General features: G+C 39.5%; 1 protein-coding gene across 2 annotated transcripts in view; it reads right to left on the bottom strand.

Annotated features, from left to right (window-relative positions):
- Positions 1-17,279, bottom strand: part of DGKI (diacylglycerol kinase iota) — a gene marked incomplete at both ends in the record, with an annotated part of 452,324 nt that overhangs the window by 133,228 nt on the left and 301,817 nt on the right. Inside the window, 2 exons of one of the 2 annotated variants that reach the window (XM_082662462.1) lie at positions 9,054-9,116; positions 14,395-14,594. In XM_082662462.1, coding sequence (XP_082518588.1) covers positions 9,054-9,116; positions 14,395-14,594 — 263 coding nt within the window. The remainder of the gene's footprint in view (positions 1-9,053; positions 9,117-14,394; positions 14,595-17,279) is intronic. The other variant, XM_082662463.1, reaches the window with a different exon arrangement.

Genomic DNA, 17,279 nt, shown 5'->3' with positions numbered 1-17,279 from the left:
GGCTTTTTAAATTTTAATTTTCTAAAATTTACTTTGATTAAACAAACAAAACTCATGGATTTCCCTCCCCTCTCTGTCCTGCCCAATAGACTGCACCCCAAAACGCCCCGAAGCTCACTGGGCCCCATGGTCTGCAACAAGCCAACACCTGAGTGAGTATCGGCTTCACTTTTTTGGTGTTGTTTTTTCTTTTGAAGTGACCTTTCATTATACGAGAAGTGCTGACTCGCAGGACTCTTTCTACACCTACGCAGACATGAATAATGCATCTCTAAAACTAAATTTTAAAAGCAACGAGATATAACTTTAAATGCCGAGGGAGTCCTAATACCCCTTTACATAACTGCACCAGATGCTCGAGCCGTGCTCACCTTCACCAAGAGAACACAGGCGCCATCCAGCCCCTGAGGATGCGAGCAGGACCCTGCCCGAAGAGCCTCTTTCACAGACCCAACACCATTACTAACAAGCCCGAAAGACTCTCCCCCTTCTTTAGCTACACTAGAATTTATTTTTAACTGGGGTTTGTCATTCTGACATTTTTCGTATAATAACACAAACTTCAAACCTGTACTACCAGAGATTCACGCGTTTGAAACACTCGAATTGAATTCTAAAGTGTTAGTCATCTCTGAGGGGAGTTAGTCATCTCTTAAAAAGGGGAGAAGTTTACATAGTATGATTTGATTAAAACACGTAAGTTACATATATATTGATAAACACACAGGAAAATGACCAGAGGTTATATCAACTGCAGAATTCAGTGCCTTAAATGCCATCTTCAGAGAGCCCTGGGTGTTACCTTTATGACTTTATAGCATATGATCTTAGGCAAGTTTCCCAATATTTCTTATTCTCAGTCTTCTCATCTATGGGATGGCAATGATAGTAATCGCTACCACATACAGTTATCAGGATGCTAAATGTGATCACAACTCAATCTCAGGCCCATATTACCTCTTTGGCTAAATGAAAAAATCTGCCTGGGTTCTTGCTGAGAGCAAGGCAAAAGTGTACCAAGGCGGTACAGGGCCTGGCCTGCCTGATCAGTACTAAGGATAAAGAATGACCTTGTCACATCCCATGGCAAGTCTCAACTGCTAGATCCCTCAGGGGCAGATCTTCAGAGCCTAGGATCATGCCCTGAATTTTAGCATGACAGAACTTCAGAGCTGATAGAAATCCCAGAGATCAACTGCATTTTTTTAATATTTGAAAAACTGAAATGCAAAAAGGTTACTATATGGTCAATGTCACACGGACAAAAGCAGGGCTCCCATAGACACTTAAAACAGAGGATGTCTTCATGGGGTTTGGGGGCCTACAGAATAAGGAGGAAGACACTGCAGTTGGAGACCTGGGTCTGCTCCTGTAGGCCCCTTGTCTTTAAGTCATTAAACGCCCCTGCCCCGGGTACCTGCACGGGAATAGAAGCACAGGCAGAGCGAGGAACTCTTGTGGGAAACTCACAGAGCGTAAGGAAGGGAAAAAACCAATGATCCAAGGTGCAGCCTGGATTCAAGTTTGGAAATTGGTATGAGACGAATCTCAAGTAGCCCTTACTTTTCTTGGGAATTTTCAATTTGCTATATTGGTTTTATGGAACTGGCAGAGAGGGGTGGCATAGGAAGACAGGAAACAGGACAATTTGACATGATTAAAAGTCAAGGAACTGTGGACAGTGGGAAGTGAAATCACCAGAAATTCATAAAACATGGGAGTGGGAGTGAGAGAAAGGAGGAAAAAGATGAGTAAAGCTTAGCAGTTTCCCCTGCTCAGAGGATCAGAGAGCAAATGGCTTTTTTCCCCAGAAAGCCTGAAGCTAAATCTTATGCTTTGCCGTCTGACTCTGAGCTAGAATTGAAAGAAATATCATGTACTCAATCAGTGAGTTTAGCAATTCTCTCTGTTCTTTTAAAACTATAAACTTTATTTTTTGCTTTTGGTTTTATAGCTGCAGTCACTGGGGGAGAAAGAAGAATCTGTGCTTACCCACCATACCCAGAACCAGAACTTCTCTACTGAGCTTTAAAGCAGAGACATTTTTATAAATGGCTATAATTTTTTTTTTGCTTTCTTCCCCTTTATAGAAGTAATGTGTGCTCATTGAAATCAATCTAGAAAATAAAGAAAGCCAATAAAATTTAGCTAAAATTTGTCCATAATCCTACTACTCAGAGATAATCATCCAGGGACACAAAAATAACAACAGAAGCATTAACAACAAGTGTACTCACAGTATTTGTGAATGCTTAGGCCCTTTTGGTACCCTCACAATTGGTCCAGAAATTATGACCCCAAAGTAATAGTCCATGAATTAGAATCTGGACAGATTCCCGGCATGAAGCACTCTTCAGGCATGAAGCGCTCTTCTTCAGGCATGAAGCACTCTTCAGGCATGAAGCACTCTTCTGAAGGTTCAACTGCCCCAGGAGTCCTGATGAACCTGCGGTTCTAACAAAGCCACCAAGCTTAATTCATTTGGAGGCAAACCATATCTGGTGGGTCTTCTTAGCTACTTTAGAGGTAAACCCCATAGTTTACAAAGGCACATATGTAAATTTCTACATTGGCAATGTTTTTCCTACTCCCTGGTAGAGTGCAGGGTGTGGGAGAGTGAAGTTCACTGAAAGAAGAATGGAAAAGAGAAAGGGTTTTGAAAAAAGCAGACCAAGTCTTATTTTCTAATTAAAGGGCCAGAACTGAATAAACAAAATAAATAGAACTTCTGTAGCATATTACACAAATTCAAAAAAATGTTAAAACAAAAGCTTTGATGTGACTAGTTGGAAAACAGAATTACTGAATTTTTAGAAAGCACTTCAAAGAAATTTCTAGTTTACTTCCTCGGCCAGAGGCATGCAAAGATTAAACCACCTATCACTAATTTATGGGTTTTTTTTAATCATGAAGATTAAAGATTCTTGGTTCTGTCTTGGTAGTTTCTCAGTAATAAAATTCTTAAATTCAACCCAAAAGAAAAAAAAAATAGACATATCAAAAATATTTCTCAAAAAAAAATTTCTTTAGTAAAACCCCCTTTCTTCATAGAACAAAAATCAATTTGCTTTCATCCTTTACCAAGAAGGCTTCACTTATTGGAAGCAAGTTTAGAATGCTGAATCATATTCAGCTTGTTGTCAAAGATAACAATTTATACTTTTTTCATGGATCTGTGTCTGACTCTGCCTTCCCCAAGACAACAAACAAATCCACACAATTTGGCACTGGGAAACATCTTGTTTATGTTTAAATTGTGACTGTTGTGCAAGATAGCCTATTACATTTAACATTTGTTGGTTGCAGTTCAAAAACACCCTGGTTTCTCTGCAGAGCTCTTCTGCTGAGTTTAGCTATGGCACTCTCTGAGTAACCATAGCAGGTAAAAAGAGGATACAGTGTGAAAACTCTCTGCTTTAAAAGGCAGTAGAGAAGTTCTGGCTCTGGGTAAGGAGGATAAGCACCCACCATTCTTTCTCCCCCGGTGAATGCAGCTATAAAACCTGGACAGAATGCCTAAAGCAGCTATTTGAGAACTCTGAAAAATAAATGATAGCAGCAGATGGGAGAAGAAGACCAGAATTTAAAATACCGTCCAACTAACGCTGAGCTCTCTCCTCCTTTGACCTCTAATCAACCCTGGTCTGGACTCCAGGCAGCACAAAGCCTAAAATGGACAACAGGTGCAGACAGAGAAAGCCCTGGGAAAGCCCTTGAACTCTGGCTTGAGGAAAGGGAAGGGACTCTGAATGATCAGAGAAATTTGGGGAAATCTTCCTGTTATACCTCCTCCATTTTCTCGCAATCCAGCACTCAGGCAATTTTGCTGTGCTGGCAGCAGCAATGACAAAGTCCTTTTGGTGCTTAAAACTGTAAGGAGAGGGAGATAAACAGCAAGGTCCTACTGTACAGCACAGGGAACTATATTCAATATCCTGGGATAAACCATAATGGAAAAGAATATGAAAAAGAATGTATGTATAGCTGAGTCACTTTGCTGTAGAGCAGAAATTAACACAACATTGTAAATCAACTATACTTCAATAAAATTAAAAAAAAAAACTATAAGGAGAGGGAATCTTCTTCTCTGATAAGAGCAGCTGTGGCCCCAAGAGGATGGGACAAACCACCATTGCTTCTTTTTCTCTTTCAGTCATATCATTGCTTGGTCCTGGAGGTGAACGTGGTTTCAGGAGCTATGCAGCAGCATGAGGTAACTAAAGCCTTAGCTTTCTGGCTGAAGGATCCAAAAATGAAGCCCCAGGAAATGGGAAAGTACTGAGGATGCCAAGAGAGAGGGAGGAGCTCAGGAAGACAACTCCAGAAAGACGTCCATGAACTTGGACGCAACTCTAGGCTGCAAACGTGTTAATCTGGCCCTAAACACAGTACCACAGACTTTAGGAACTGAACTACAGAGCAGACCCTCCCCTCAGATCCTGTCCTGCAACTTGGAGGGGTTACACACCAGACAGATAGGAATAGCACTGCAAAGGCTCTGAAAACACAACTGGCACTATGGCTACCATCCTCAGAAATTGTGGCCTGAAAATTGAGTCAACTGCCTTCTAGAACAAAGAAATGATTAAGCAAAGCACATATCTAACAAAGGCTTGGATCCGGAATACATGACAAACTCAAAACTCAACAGGAAGAAAACAAACAGCCCAGTTTAAGAAATGGGCAAAAGACTTGAGAGGATGCTTCACCAGAGAATGTATAAAAGATGGCAAATAATCACATGAAAAGACACTCAGAATGATTAAAATGTAAAAATACTGACATTACCAAGTGCTGACAGAGATGTGGAACACCAGGAACTCTCACACATGGCTGGTGCAAATGCAAAATGATAAGACCACTCTGGAAAACAGTCTGTCAGTTTCTTACGAAGTTACCATATGACCCTGGAATCCCTCCTAGGTGTTTAACCTACAGAAACGAAAACTTATGTTCACACAAAACCTGTTCATCAAGGTTTATGCAGCTCTATTCAGAATCATCCCAAACTGGAAATAAGCCAGATGTCCTTCTGGGTTATTAGGTAAATAAACAGAAACACCCATACAGTGGAATACAATTCAGCAACAAAAAGGAATGATAGATGCAGCAACTCTCATAAACATCAAAGATGTTATGTTCACTCAAAGAAACCAGTTTTAAGGGTTGCATATTGTATGATTCCATTTATACGGCATTCTCTAAAATACAAAACTGTAGCAATCAGTGGTTGCCAGAGTTTGAGATGAGAGATGCAGGGATTAGGGGGTATGACCATAAAGGGCATAGATTACAAAACAGGATTTTTGGGGTGATAGAACCATTTTGGTGATTATGGTTCTAGTTACATGAATCCATATGTCTTAAAAGTGAGAAATATATCAAAAAAGTCAATTTGGACCTATATTAACTTTAATTACTAAAATACAAAAACAAATATAATAAAGAGTCCAAAAAAATTTATTCACATGGAAGTACAACCAGAATTTCCATTTGGATGCGTGTCACATTGCGTTGTAATTGTACTGTAGGCAACACAAGTGGGTCTGTTCCTGGTGTGTTCATTTCTCCAAGGCAGAAACCTTAGCTTTCTAATCTCTTATCTCCAGTATCCCACAGAGTATCTGATATCTAAAGCAGACACTGAATAATATTTTTGAAAGATGAAAAATGAATAAATTAGGTGTGAACAGTTCACATTATTTCATTTTGGTAGGGGAAGAGCAGGCGGGAAACAGAACTTAATGAAAAGCAACAGTAAAAGTTGAAAGCGTTCCAGAGACTCATTTTACAGTTACACACCTTTTGGGGCTTTTTGAGCATGACCATTTAATGTGAATATCATGATTAATGAGACACAGTGCATGTATGTAGTCTTCAATGAGGATTCTACTATGAAGTCACTTAAGTATAATGAATTTATTAATTGAGGTGCTGGCCTAATAATTCTTTGAGCAACACTGAGGAGACAAGGGTGAAATGGGTGAAGGGGGTTAAAAGGTATTATATAATAATACCTTTATAAATACCATTATAAAATAAAAAATATAAAATACTTATTATAATAATAAATATAAAATAACACCATAATAAAATAAATAAGTCTTGGGGATGTAATGTACAGCATGGTGACTATAGGTATTGACTATTTGAAAGTTGCTAAGAGAGATCTTAAAAGCTCTCATCACAAGAAAAAACTATCATAACTACATGTGGTGATGGATATTACTAACTTACTATGATGATCATTTCACAATAGACACAAACACTGAATCATTATGTTTACACTTGAAATTGATACAATGTTATATGTTAATTATATCTCAATAAAAAAGAAAAAAACAGTAAGAATGCCCAGATTACAAATTATGTCATATGCCAAGTCTGGGAATTATAACTCTTCTCTGACGTCAAAAAAAAAAAAAAAAAAAGCTATAGTACATAAAATTTGTGGTGAAATATTCTATTTACTTTATTTTGTTCTATTTCATGAAGCCACTAAATCCCTTTGATTAAAATTTAGCATTCATATGTGGTCATATGTGATCAAAATGAAAGTTTCAAGATTCTTCTTTGTGTAAAGCTGAAATTTCCCATGTACGCAGACGTTAATTGTATGTTGCCATTCCTAATAATTTATGCATTATGCTGTCAAGACCATGACCCCCTCCCTAACTAAAAAAGTCATTAGAAAGCTAGAGAGAAAGGATAATTTAAATTGCTTTAGAAAAGCAACTTTACTTTAGGAACAGCAGAAAGAGAGGCTTCTCCCAAAGGAAAGATCATCTGTAAAAAAGAATTGTTTTGAGCAGAGAATGGCTGATCCAAGAGTTAAAAGAAAAAAAAAAAAAAAAAAAGACAAAGTTTAGCTCAAGATACTGGAGTCCTGACTTTCGTGAGGACCAGAGCAAGGTTAATGTGATTCTTAAACACTGCTGCAATAGCAGCATGAGAGTGGGTCTAAGCTAAGCTGCCACTGTCATACATAAATACAATACTCATTGTGCTTAGATTTTTCTCTGTGCTCCTTGCTGTATTTGACAGCGTTCTATTATTGAATGTTTAAAATAATACTCGAATTTAATTTTTATTATATAAATCTTTCATCAGTTATACAGACATAAAATCTATAATATGCAGTAATTAATATAGCACATACAACTATAAAATATTTTAGATAAATATTCAAGTTTTAAGTGGCCACATCTAGGTGGACTGCCTGTTACATGCCATGAAAATAAACATGACAGTTCACCTTATTATAGCATACACACCTGGAAAAAGAAAAAAAGAACCTCATTCAAATTATATGAGGAAAACTTAAACACAACTAAAACTTAAAAGGTGATAGAAATATGACAACTAGCACCTGGACTCCTATTGTTCATACTCTCAATTCCTTGAACTCTATGCATAGAGCTGCTGAAAATAATGATCACTGAGAGCCATTCTCTGGACTCAAATTTACTGAACAGGCCTTATGGGGTATATGTAATATAGCTCAGCATAGCCTCCAAATTGGAAATTAAATGTTATTTTCTTACTGATTCTTTGACCGCTCACTTGTAAGTTCCATGAAGGTATAGAGCTGTTGTGCTCACCACTAAATACAAAGGAGAAAATAGCGTCTGACACAGAGCAAGTACAAAATAATAGTTTTGGAAAAATATTTTGTCATAAATGAGTAAATAAACGTGTATCCACAAGACTAGGGTTGAAAGTAAAATGATACATAACTGAACTTTAGGAATTACTTTGCATATCCCTAGATGTTAGATATTGCAGAGTTCTATTCAGACATGCATTCTTTCATTCATTCATTCTACCAACCAACCAACAATTCTGTTTAGTTTCAGAATACTTTGTGTTAAGGTCTGTGATCAAGGCTGGGAACACAAAGGGTCATAAGAAGATACTGCAAATGATTTCAAGTGGCCTAAGTGTAGTGTGGGATACACACAGATATACAGCTAATATAATTAGTCCCGATCGATTATACCTTGAGAACTATAAGAAGTACAATAGTAGTATAAATAGTGAACTCCAATGAGGATGTAACTAGTTCTGCCAGCAAGAATCAAGGTACAGTTCTTAGAAAAGGCAGTTATTCAGCTGGGCCCTGAGAAATACACAGGACACTGATAGATGAAAAGCGGCAGATTATAAATTGTTACGAGCATGAATTTTGAAACCAGGCTGCGGGAGTATGAATTCCAGTCTACCACTTATTAGCTGTGTGACCTTCGTCAAATTACTCAACTTCTCTGTGCATCAGATTCCTCATGTATAACATGGAGATAATAATACCACGTATGGCAATAAGGTGGTTGGGGGAGTAAGTTAGTTAACCTGTGTAAAGCACCTGTAACAGTACCTGAAACATAACAAAAGTATATGTAAGACGGAGAAAAGAAAGAAGGGCAAGACAGAGGCAACAGCATAAAAAAAGTCCTGAAGTGAAGCGCTAAAAAACATTTTCTTTCTGTTTTTCACCAGAAAAATATAAAAGCACACAGTGTGTTAAGTACAAACTACTATGTACAAACTGCACTTTGCTAACTCATTAACAACTTTGGGTTATTGATCTTTTATTACAACTATGGATTCCTCAACCCAGAAAAATCCACAGATGCACGTACCTACAATCAAAGCTCCACGCATAATTTCTGGGGTCCGTCCACAGAATCAAGTGCAGCGGGAGCTTCTTCAAGGTCATCTCTGAGCCATAGATAATGGAATGGTCTAATGGGTTTACAGACTTTCCACAGAAACCAATGCTTAGTATGGAATTTTATACAACCCCATGAAACTCTGGACCCTAAAGTACCTAATCAAAAAATTAAACTGTGAACTCAGAGGACTGAGACAGATAGAACACAAAGAATTTCACAGCTGCATCTCAAATCAAAGAAGGGCTAAAGCAGACAGCTACAGTGAGGTGCTTCTCTGTCTGAGAAGCGGACCTGTGAAGGGAGAGGGTGCAGGTGGTCTGTCCCTGAGGAGGAGATGAAGGTGAGAGACACAATGTAAAAACGGGACGGCTTTGTACTCACATGGTGAAGGAGCCTGGGGGGGCAGACACTCTCCGCAGGTCCGCAGCTTGCACCTGATGGACACTAGAGGCAGCAGGGAATGAGCAGCGAAGACAGTCAGCAAAACAGCGTGGACAGACAGGGGAACAAGCCAGGAGAGAGAAAGAGAGACACACAAAATTTAAACAGAAATTAAATGAGCGCATCACCAAACAGTAAATGAAAAGAAAAAGAAAATCAAGCCAGCCACGGAAATAATCAAAAAGCCAGTGATAGGGACGAAGCCAACAGGACACATGGCAGGGCCGGCTCTCAGGCAAGCCACAGACTGGAGCACGAGGCGGGGCACCGGCAGATGCTGGAGGAGCGCGGATGCTGCACGGGGCTGCGGGGCAGAGGGTTACCGCGGTCCTCTCCGGCTCTAGGTCTCACTGGGCATCCATCTGTGCGCGCACACACGCACGCACACACACACACACACACACACACACACACACACGGGTGGTAGGCTGGCACAGTCAACTCAGAGCAGAATCAAGGTAAACTGAATCCTTTAACATAGTCCTCGTGATTCCAGGGCTTTGTTGGAATATTCATGTCAAAGGACAACCGTCTTCAAAAGAGCGACTCGACAAAAACTTTAACTTCCTTCAGTTAAACAGAGAAGGCTTTCTAAGAAATCCCAAGGTAATACCAAGAAAGCCTGATTTTATCACAGTGATGCTGTAATTCCACTCATATTCTTGGTAGACGAGTGAAACCATAGACTTCTCTCTGCTCTCCCTTCTTTTGTAAAGGAGAGGGTCTTCGATGGCTACCAGAAAAGAGAAAATGTGGAACTGAAGAAACTAAACCCCAAGTTTCCTGTCACTGTTACATCATTATTCTCTCCACTCTCTTCAACCATTTGAACAGTTTCACTATAACTGCAGTAGACGTACCCCCCCATCCCTCTTTTCCACGGGGTACATAAATTCTCATATAAAGCCACCCATGAATGAACTCCTTGTCATCCTGAACGGGCTATCAGTTATAACCAATGATACTTCTCAGCAGCCCAGGATGCTGGAAGTCGGTTGCCCAAGGTTTGCCAACTAGAAATCTTGCCCCTGGATAATACAATCACCCTTAACGATGTTGTCTTAATTGGTAGTGAACTCAGGCTGAGATCTTCCTATGCACCTGAGTAATGTAGAATGTCTGATCTCCCTTAAAAGTGACTTTCAAATAGAGAACATAATCAGATTTATCTGGCTATCATGTTACTAGTACATGAACATGAACCTAAACAAATCTGCTCTATTACTTTTAGGGGGGAAGAAATTTATTGGAGTCCTATTTCAAGGAGATTCATAAGCCATAAATGACATACTCTCCTGTACCAATGGGGTGGAGAGGGGAGGGGAGAGTGAACGTAACGGGCCTAGCCTTTCAGTTTATATATAGTAACAGCAAATAGGATCATAAGGCAAGAAATTATTTTAGGAAAAATTGTTTTCCTTTTTGCTACATGAAGACCCACTGGCATCATGAAAGCTTCCTATTTAGCTGTTTCTCATGGGAATTCTTCCAGCCATCCATGTGCACCAGATCTTGAAATTCTTAAGTATATATCTTCCACTTCTGCCATAAAATGTGACCAAGACATTTTCTGTATTATTTTTATATTCACGAGGTTTTAGATTTATGTTATTTTAGAAACAATTTCCGAGAAACGTAACAGATAGGACATTACAGAACCGATCCATGTGCGAGTCCCTTGTTCAACATGTAACCGTAAGTCTCAGACACACTAGCAGGCACTGGCGACCCTATGAGGAAAACCCTGGGGTCTCTCTCCCCACAGAGCAGGGGAGACAAGCAAACCAATAATTACACTGGTTTTGATAAATGGTGTGAGAGAAGTGACGAGAATACTAGGAGCGCTGAGTGGTGTATTTAATAGCTAGAAGCGGATAGAAAAGGATTCTTAGGGAAAGTGATATTTCGATGGAGTTTGAACTTGAGCAGGGGCTAGCAGATGAAAGCACGTGAGGAGGGCAAAAATATAATGATACACGAGACAGGCCGTACTGCTCCAGAAATAGCAATACGCTCTGGAGCACAGGAAGGAGAGGACCAAGGCGATGATCAAAAAGGTCAGTAAAGCCAAGGAATATAGGTTTTACATTTTTAGAAAGATCATTCTAACCAGTCTATCGGAAAAGACACAGTGTGAAGGGCAGCAACGTTGGAAACAAGGAAATGAACTGAGCAGATTTTAGCAATGCTGACGAGAAGTAATGAATACGGCTCCGCAACTAAGGCTGTGTGACTAGCAGAGGGGAAAGATGGTGTGAGAGTTAAAGGTGTGGGAAATAAACAGAAGGAAGAGTTCAAACAACGCAGGGGACGTGTAAAAGTGGAGGTGACTATGAGATATGCAGATAAAGATGTCAACTAAGATATCTGGGTATGAGTCTTCAGTTTTTAGAAGAAAGCCTGGTCTGAAGACACAGATCTGAGACACACTAGCTTATCCGTCATAGAGGGAACTTGTGCTGCAGATGTGATTTCCCAGAGAAGGGGCAAATCTATGAGGAACATCAGCATTTCAGCAGAAAAGGGGGCCACAGCCCTAAAATCTCAAATATTCATGTTAACATGCTATGTGAAAGGAGGATAAGTCCTTAAGATGAATTGAAAAGCTACCCCTTTCTGACTTCCTTCCCCCTAACACAGATACACACAAGTTTTTAAACTAAAACAGCTCTCTTTCTTCAAAAAGAAGGCATGCAAATGATGAAGAAACAGTAAAAAGTAAGAAAGAGAGAAAGGAAAAAAAGGGAAAGAAGGATGGAAAAAATAAAGGAAGGAAAGAAGGAAGAAAGAATTATCTTTCAATAATCTCTTTCTGCCTTGGCTGCAATAGTGAACTTTGCACACTGTGGCCTAAACAGAGAAAAGCTTGGAGGGCTCAGAAGGTGGAAGAAAACTTTTAAGAAGATATTAGTGGCCAGGCCGCCCTTAAACTGGAAACTCCACTTGGAAATCCAGTGGAAGAAGTCAGACTTCCAAACACAGATTTCTACTGAAATAGAAAGTAGCAATCTAATTAGAGGGTGAAAAAGAGTAGTGGTGAGAGATTTTCTAAAAATGTGTTGAATGATAATTTTAATAATAAATTGTAATAAAGATCTTGGCTAATCTTTAAGATTTATATGTGTCCTTTTAAGAAATGGACAGAATATTATTACTGGCATTTCACACAAGTCTTTCCTACGGCCTGAGGCTGCTTGGATGGAGACACCACTGCCCCCTGGTGGGAAATAACTGCATTTTTGAGTTGAGGCTGCTGCTTTTTTTTTTTTTTTTTTTGCCGTACATGGGCCTCTCACTGTTGTGGCCTCTCCCGTTGAGGAGCACAGGCTCCGGACGCGCAGGCTCAGCGGCCATGGTGCACGGGCCCAGCCGCTCCACGGCATGTGGGATCTTCCCGGACTGGGGCACGAACTCGTGTCCCCTGAATTGGCAGGCGGACTCTCAACCACTGCGCCACCAGGGAAGCCCGAGGCTGCTTCTCGAACACCCTCCCGGCTAAATCTATGAAGTCACATCATCTGTCATATGTGCCATGTGTACAAAAAGAAAACAACTCTTTCCATTTGTTTTTATATGAGAAGAAAGCCCAAATAAATTCTTAATACAGTTTCTGAGCAAATTCTTTCTCAAGGGCAAATTCTTTCTCAAGGGTGTTGAAACTAAACACCCGAAAACAGTTTCATGTCTCATAAGGTTATTAAGCGTAGAAGCACCAGGCATGAAAGTGGGAGCTGTTTGCCTGTAGATATTAAGAATTTTTAGCTCTGTTAACAAACGATCTACAAGTGATCCAAAACAACGTGGACTATCTCAGAGAGGGCTTTTCACTTAGTAGCTCAGAACTTTCCCTTAAACCAATAGTTCATGGCTTAACTCTAATGTTTCAAGAGAGAATATGATCAACCATATACTATTGCTGACACACTGCCTGAAACTCACAAAGTGTATATTCAACCTAATAGTGGTAAAGGCAGAGGACAGAGAAAGCCGCAGAAATGAGCTAAGAGTTTCACTAGCTGCAAAATGTAAACAAAATGAAAAAGGCAACTAAACAAGCCCTCTGGAGAACGATCTAGGAAAAGCGCCGGGGGAGCCCAGATTGACTCTGGAAAAGGAGGATGCAGAGGAGAGAAGATCCCTCACCCCAGCTTCAAGCTTAGAAGCAGAGACACTAAAAACTGAAACACGTCACGAGCCCTGTCGAACGCTGTTCTTCAAATCTGCCATCTCAGAAAGACAGGTGAAGCTTTGGCAGGGAGCAATAACACCTGTGTCATCGGTTCATTCTAGGCACTTCTGTACTTGTCACATGGACTCAGTAAATACATGGCGAAGCATGCCCTTCCTTCACAGGCACTAGAGGAAGCCAGCCATTCAGTACAAATAGGTAACCATGCATCACAGGCCACAAATAGAGGAGCACCTTGGAGGGACCCTCGCTCTGACAGAAGAATGGCCCAAGGCTGAACCCTAAAACGTCCTTACCTTGAGTCAGGTCAGCCATAGGTGCGTGATATATGAAAGATACTCTAAAAGATACCCCAAATCCCCATCTTTCTCCATCCCTTTCTCCAACCTCAAAAAGACATTTCGATCGAAATTAGATTAAGGGACTCTATAAAATGCACTCAAAATATCTAGTCATTTATCACCTTGTCCAAATCAGTTTATCAAAACACCCAAGAAAGGAAAGGGTCCAGGAGGGATACATTTTGTTTAGGCATTGAGTCGTGGGTCAAGTTTCATCTAGACAATAGGATGCCACCCAGGATGGCAAAATTGAGTTGAAGCATCAGAGTACACAGGACCCCAAAATGGGAGCATTGGGAAAGGGCAGAAGGGGATACGATGTGGAGAGAGGGGAGCCAAAGCCAGCTCTGCCGACCTCCTGCACCTGGAGAAACCAACTCTCCAAGTGACCAGGGAAAAGAGGAGGCCAACAGCACGCCTTCTTAAACAAAAAAGAACACGTTCGACAGGACACGTTTTACGACCCTGAATCACTCAGTGACTTTCTGCTGGTCCCAGTAAGTATATACTCAAGTGGTCAGTGGCAAAGCGTCATCAGTCTAACACATCATACAGCAATAACTTCTGAAAGAAGGGTGTGGTCACCGTATAGTAAACACGAAGAAGAAATATGTGCGAGAGACCAAGGAGCTGCTGAGTCTCCTGGACTCGTCTCCTTTCCCAGCACAGGGAGGCCCCTGCTCATGCACATGCGCAGTGCCCTCCTCTCCACGGTCTCCATGGTCACCAAGGTGGGCAAGGGCAGACTCACTCATTGAGTAAAGGCATGGACGTCCTTCTCTTGCTCTTCTGTACCATGTTGGCCTGATTCCTCAACGAGATCCGAATCATAGCCGGGGCCAACCTACAGGGCTCCCCATCCACTTGCATGGGGATGGATTTGTAAGTTAGCAGCATGACCTCCCGACACTGGTGCAGCCTTTCTCCGTGGCCCCCGACTTGCAGGGCAGCCTATAAAGACAAGAGGCAAAAGGAAGCGAGAGGTTAGTGCTTACGAGTTACTCAGGAAACCTAGAAAGCCCAAGCCCACTGCCTATAATCAAAAGGCCTTTGAAAAATACTTACTGAAAGCTGTTAGCCACGAGTAAAGTGGGCAACCTTGGATAAATCATTAATACACATAAACTGAAATATCTAAATTTTGACGGCTTGATCACAGATCCTCACTGATAGCCATTTTTTGCTTTTATGTATTTTCAGCCTTAACTTAATCGTTAGTTTAATACAAAAGCTCTTTGTGTTATCTACTCCCAAGAAATAACCAATGTACATAGAATAAAGAATATAAAAAAGATAAAATACATGGTTTAAGACGGCCTCCATACTACACTTACTATATAAATATATTTATATATAATTATAATATATAGTTATATATTATATATTAAATATATCATATTTAAATATGCAACCCATCCTTAGAAAATTTTTCAAACTTCAGGCAAGCTTTTCCTTTTTACCTAAAACCTCCTCAAACTACTTCAAATCTGTGTAAGATCAATGAAATGCAAAATAATAATCCTCAATTGAAAACATTCTTTAGAGTAAAGCAGCTTTGAGGACCAAAATCAAACACAGTAAGAGCTCAGTTCACTACAGTAGCCACAAAATGAAAAGTCAACCCAACATTAAAATTCTGCAACAAAGTAGCATAATTTCTCTGCCTTAGTAAAAAAAAAAAAAAATTTTTTTTAATATATATTTTAGTATCACTTATCCTTTTAGGGATGAACTAAAATCAGACAATATGTTTGGTTATGCATACAGATAGCGCCCAAATTGTCTTATACAGTTTGAGGGACATTTTTATACACATATGTAAATCTCCATCCAGATCAGGCTTTAGGCAGTTTATAGCAACCAGAAGGTTTCCATGTGTCCCTGCCCAATCTATTTACACTCCTCTCACCAACCAATCAGTAACCACTATTCTGACTTCTATACCATAGATTCAATTTGTTTGAGCTTGAACTTCATATAAGATGAATCATACAATATGTACTCTTTTGTGTCTGACATCTTTTGCTCATCATTATTTTTGAGTAATAGAAAAGTGTATTTACCTACTCTTCTGCTGGTAAACATCTGGCTGTTTCCAGTTTGGGGCTATTAATGATATAAACTTTCTTGTGTCTGTCTCTTGGTGGATACATCCCCTCTCGTGGTACGTAAGATGAGTACAATTGCTATGCCGTAAGTTTTTTTTTTAACTTTAGTAGATACTGCTAACAGTTGTTCAGTAAGGCTTTATTATAATACATTTTGAGTATCAATTTTTAATGAAGTAAACAAACTTTTAAAAGAAGTTAATACTAACTCTAGCTCAAAATCTAAAAGATTGACTTAAAAAGAAAAACCGATGGGAAAAAACTTTGTTAACTGAGATTTGTGAAGTCAATTTCCACTAATTTGGTTCCCAGATAGTTGTGTTTATCTGATACTTTGAACTACTTTTGCACTTGCATTAATCTGAACAACAGAAACCTGATTATGTATGAATGCAAAGAGAAAAGGAACACAAAGGGACAGAAAGGAGGAAAGAAAGTAGAATAAAAACTGAAAAGTAAAGAACATACTTCATTATTGAACACCTTTGATGTTAAAAAGCACTCAGTTGTGAATTTTATATACAATTTTATTCAATTAGTAGAACAAGGAGGCAGAGGAGAATGAGGTGAGAATTTACTAAAATTCTTTCCGGCCTATTACCCGATCCTCTGTTACTCAGATTAAGGTCTTTCTGGCTGCACTTAAATGACTCATTTAAGTTAATCTATGGACTTGAGCCACTACCTCATCTCCCGAACTTTTCCAAATATTTCCCTTGCCTTCAACAAGCACTTCTCAGGGCAATATTTATCTGACCATACTGTATCCCTTCATCCATAGAGGAAATACCATTTTCTTCTCTTTTCCCCCAGTCTTGACTAGGCCTAATGACAGATAAAAATGCAGAACCTGCTAAGTATGAACTTATTCCTCTGTGTTTGACAGGACTGAAAATTGCTTAAATACTTTCGAACCCTTTGGTATCAGAAGGCTTCCACAGTACTACAGAGAACATTTAAGCCATTTTCTCAGCCTCGGTGATAGATTAGCAGCAAACACAATTAACAGAGGTAAATAGCTGTCAGTGGCAGTTCCACTGACATTTCAGAATCAGTCCAGGATCACTGAACAGGCACAAGAGGAATTATAGTAATTAGCTTTTCAGAATAAAGACAGTTCTATTATTGTTAGCACAAAAACACTTACTTTTGGAACAAGTTAAAGGTAATTTTTAAAAATTCTTACTAGAAATAGTTATTTTTCATCATTCAGATTAATCTAGACTTAACATCCTATAAGGCACAGGCCCTAATAACCATAATCATCCCCAGAATTTGCTAGAATGAGTCATTTACTAATAAGAATACATTGGTGTATTAATGACAGATATTCAATTGTCTGTTCAAACTAGCATGTATTATACTCTTGTGAAAACTTCAAATATTGCCTTTCTGGTAGTATATGACTTAGGAGGAAAACAAAGACAGCCCCTGAACTAAGTGCATCCATTGCCATTTATTGTCCTAAAGTCATTATAACAACTTTCTTTCAGTCTACAGTTAAGGTGTGAGGTTTTCTTTCTTTTTT

This window comes from Grampus griseus, assembly GCF_964374135.1.
Source record: "Grampus griseus genome assembly, chromosome: 9".
Taxonomy (NCBI): Eukaryota; Metazoa; Chordata; class Mammalia; order Artiodactyla; family Delphinidae; genus Grampus; species Grampus griseus.
This window is presented reverse-complemented; position numbering and strand designations above follow the sequence as displayed.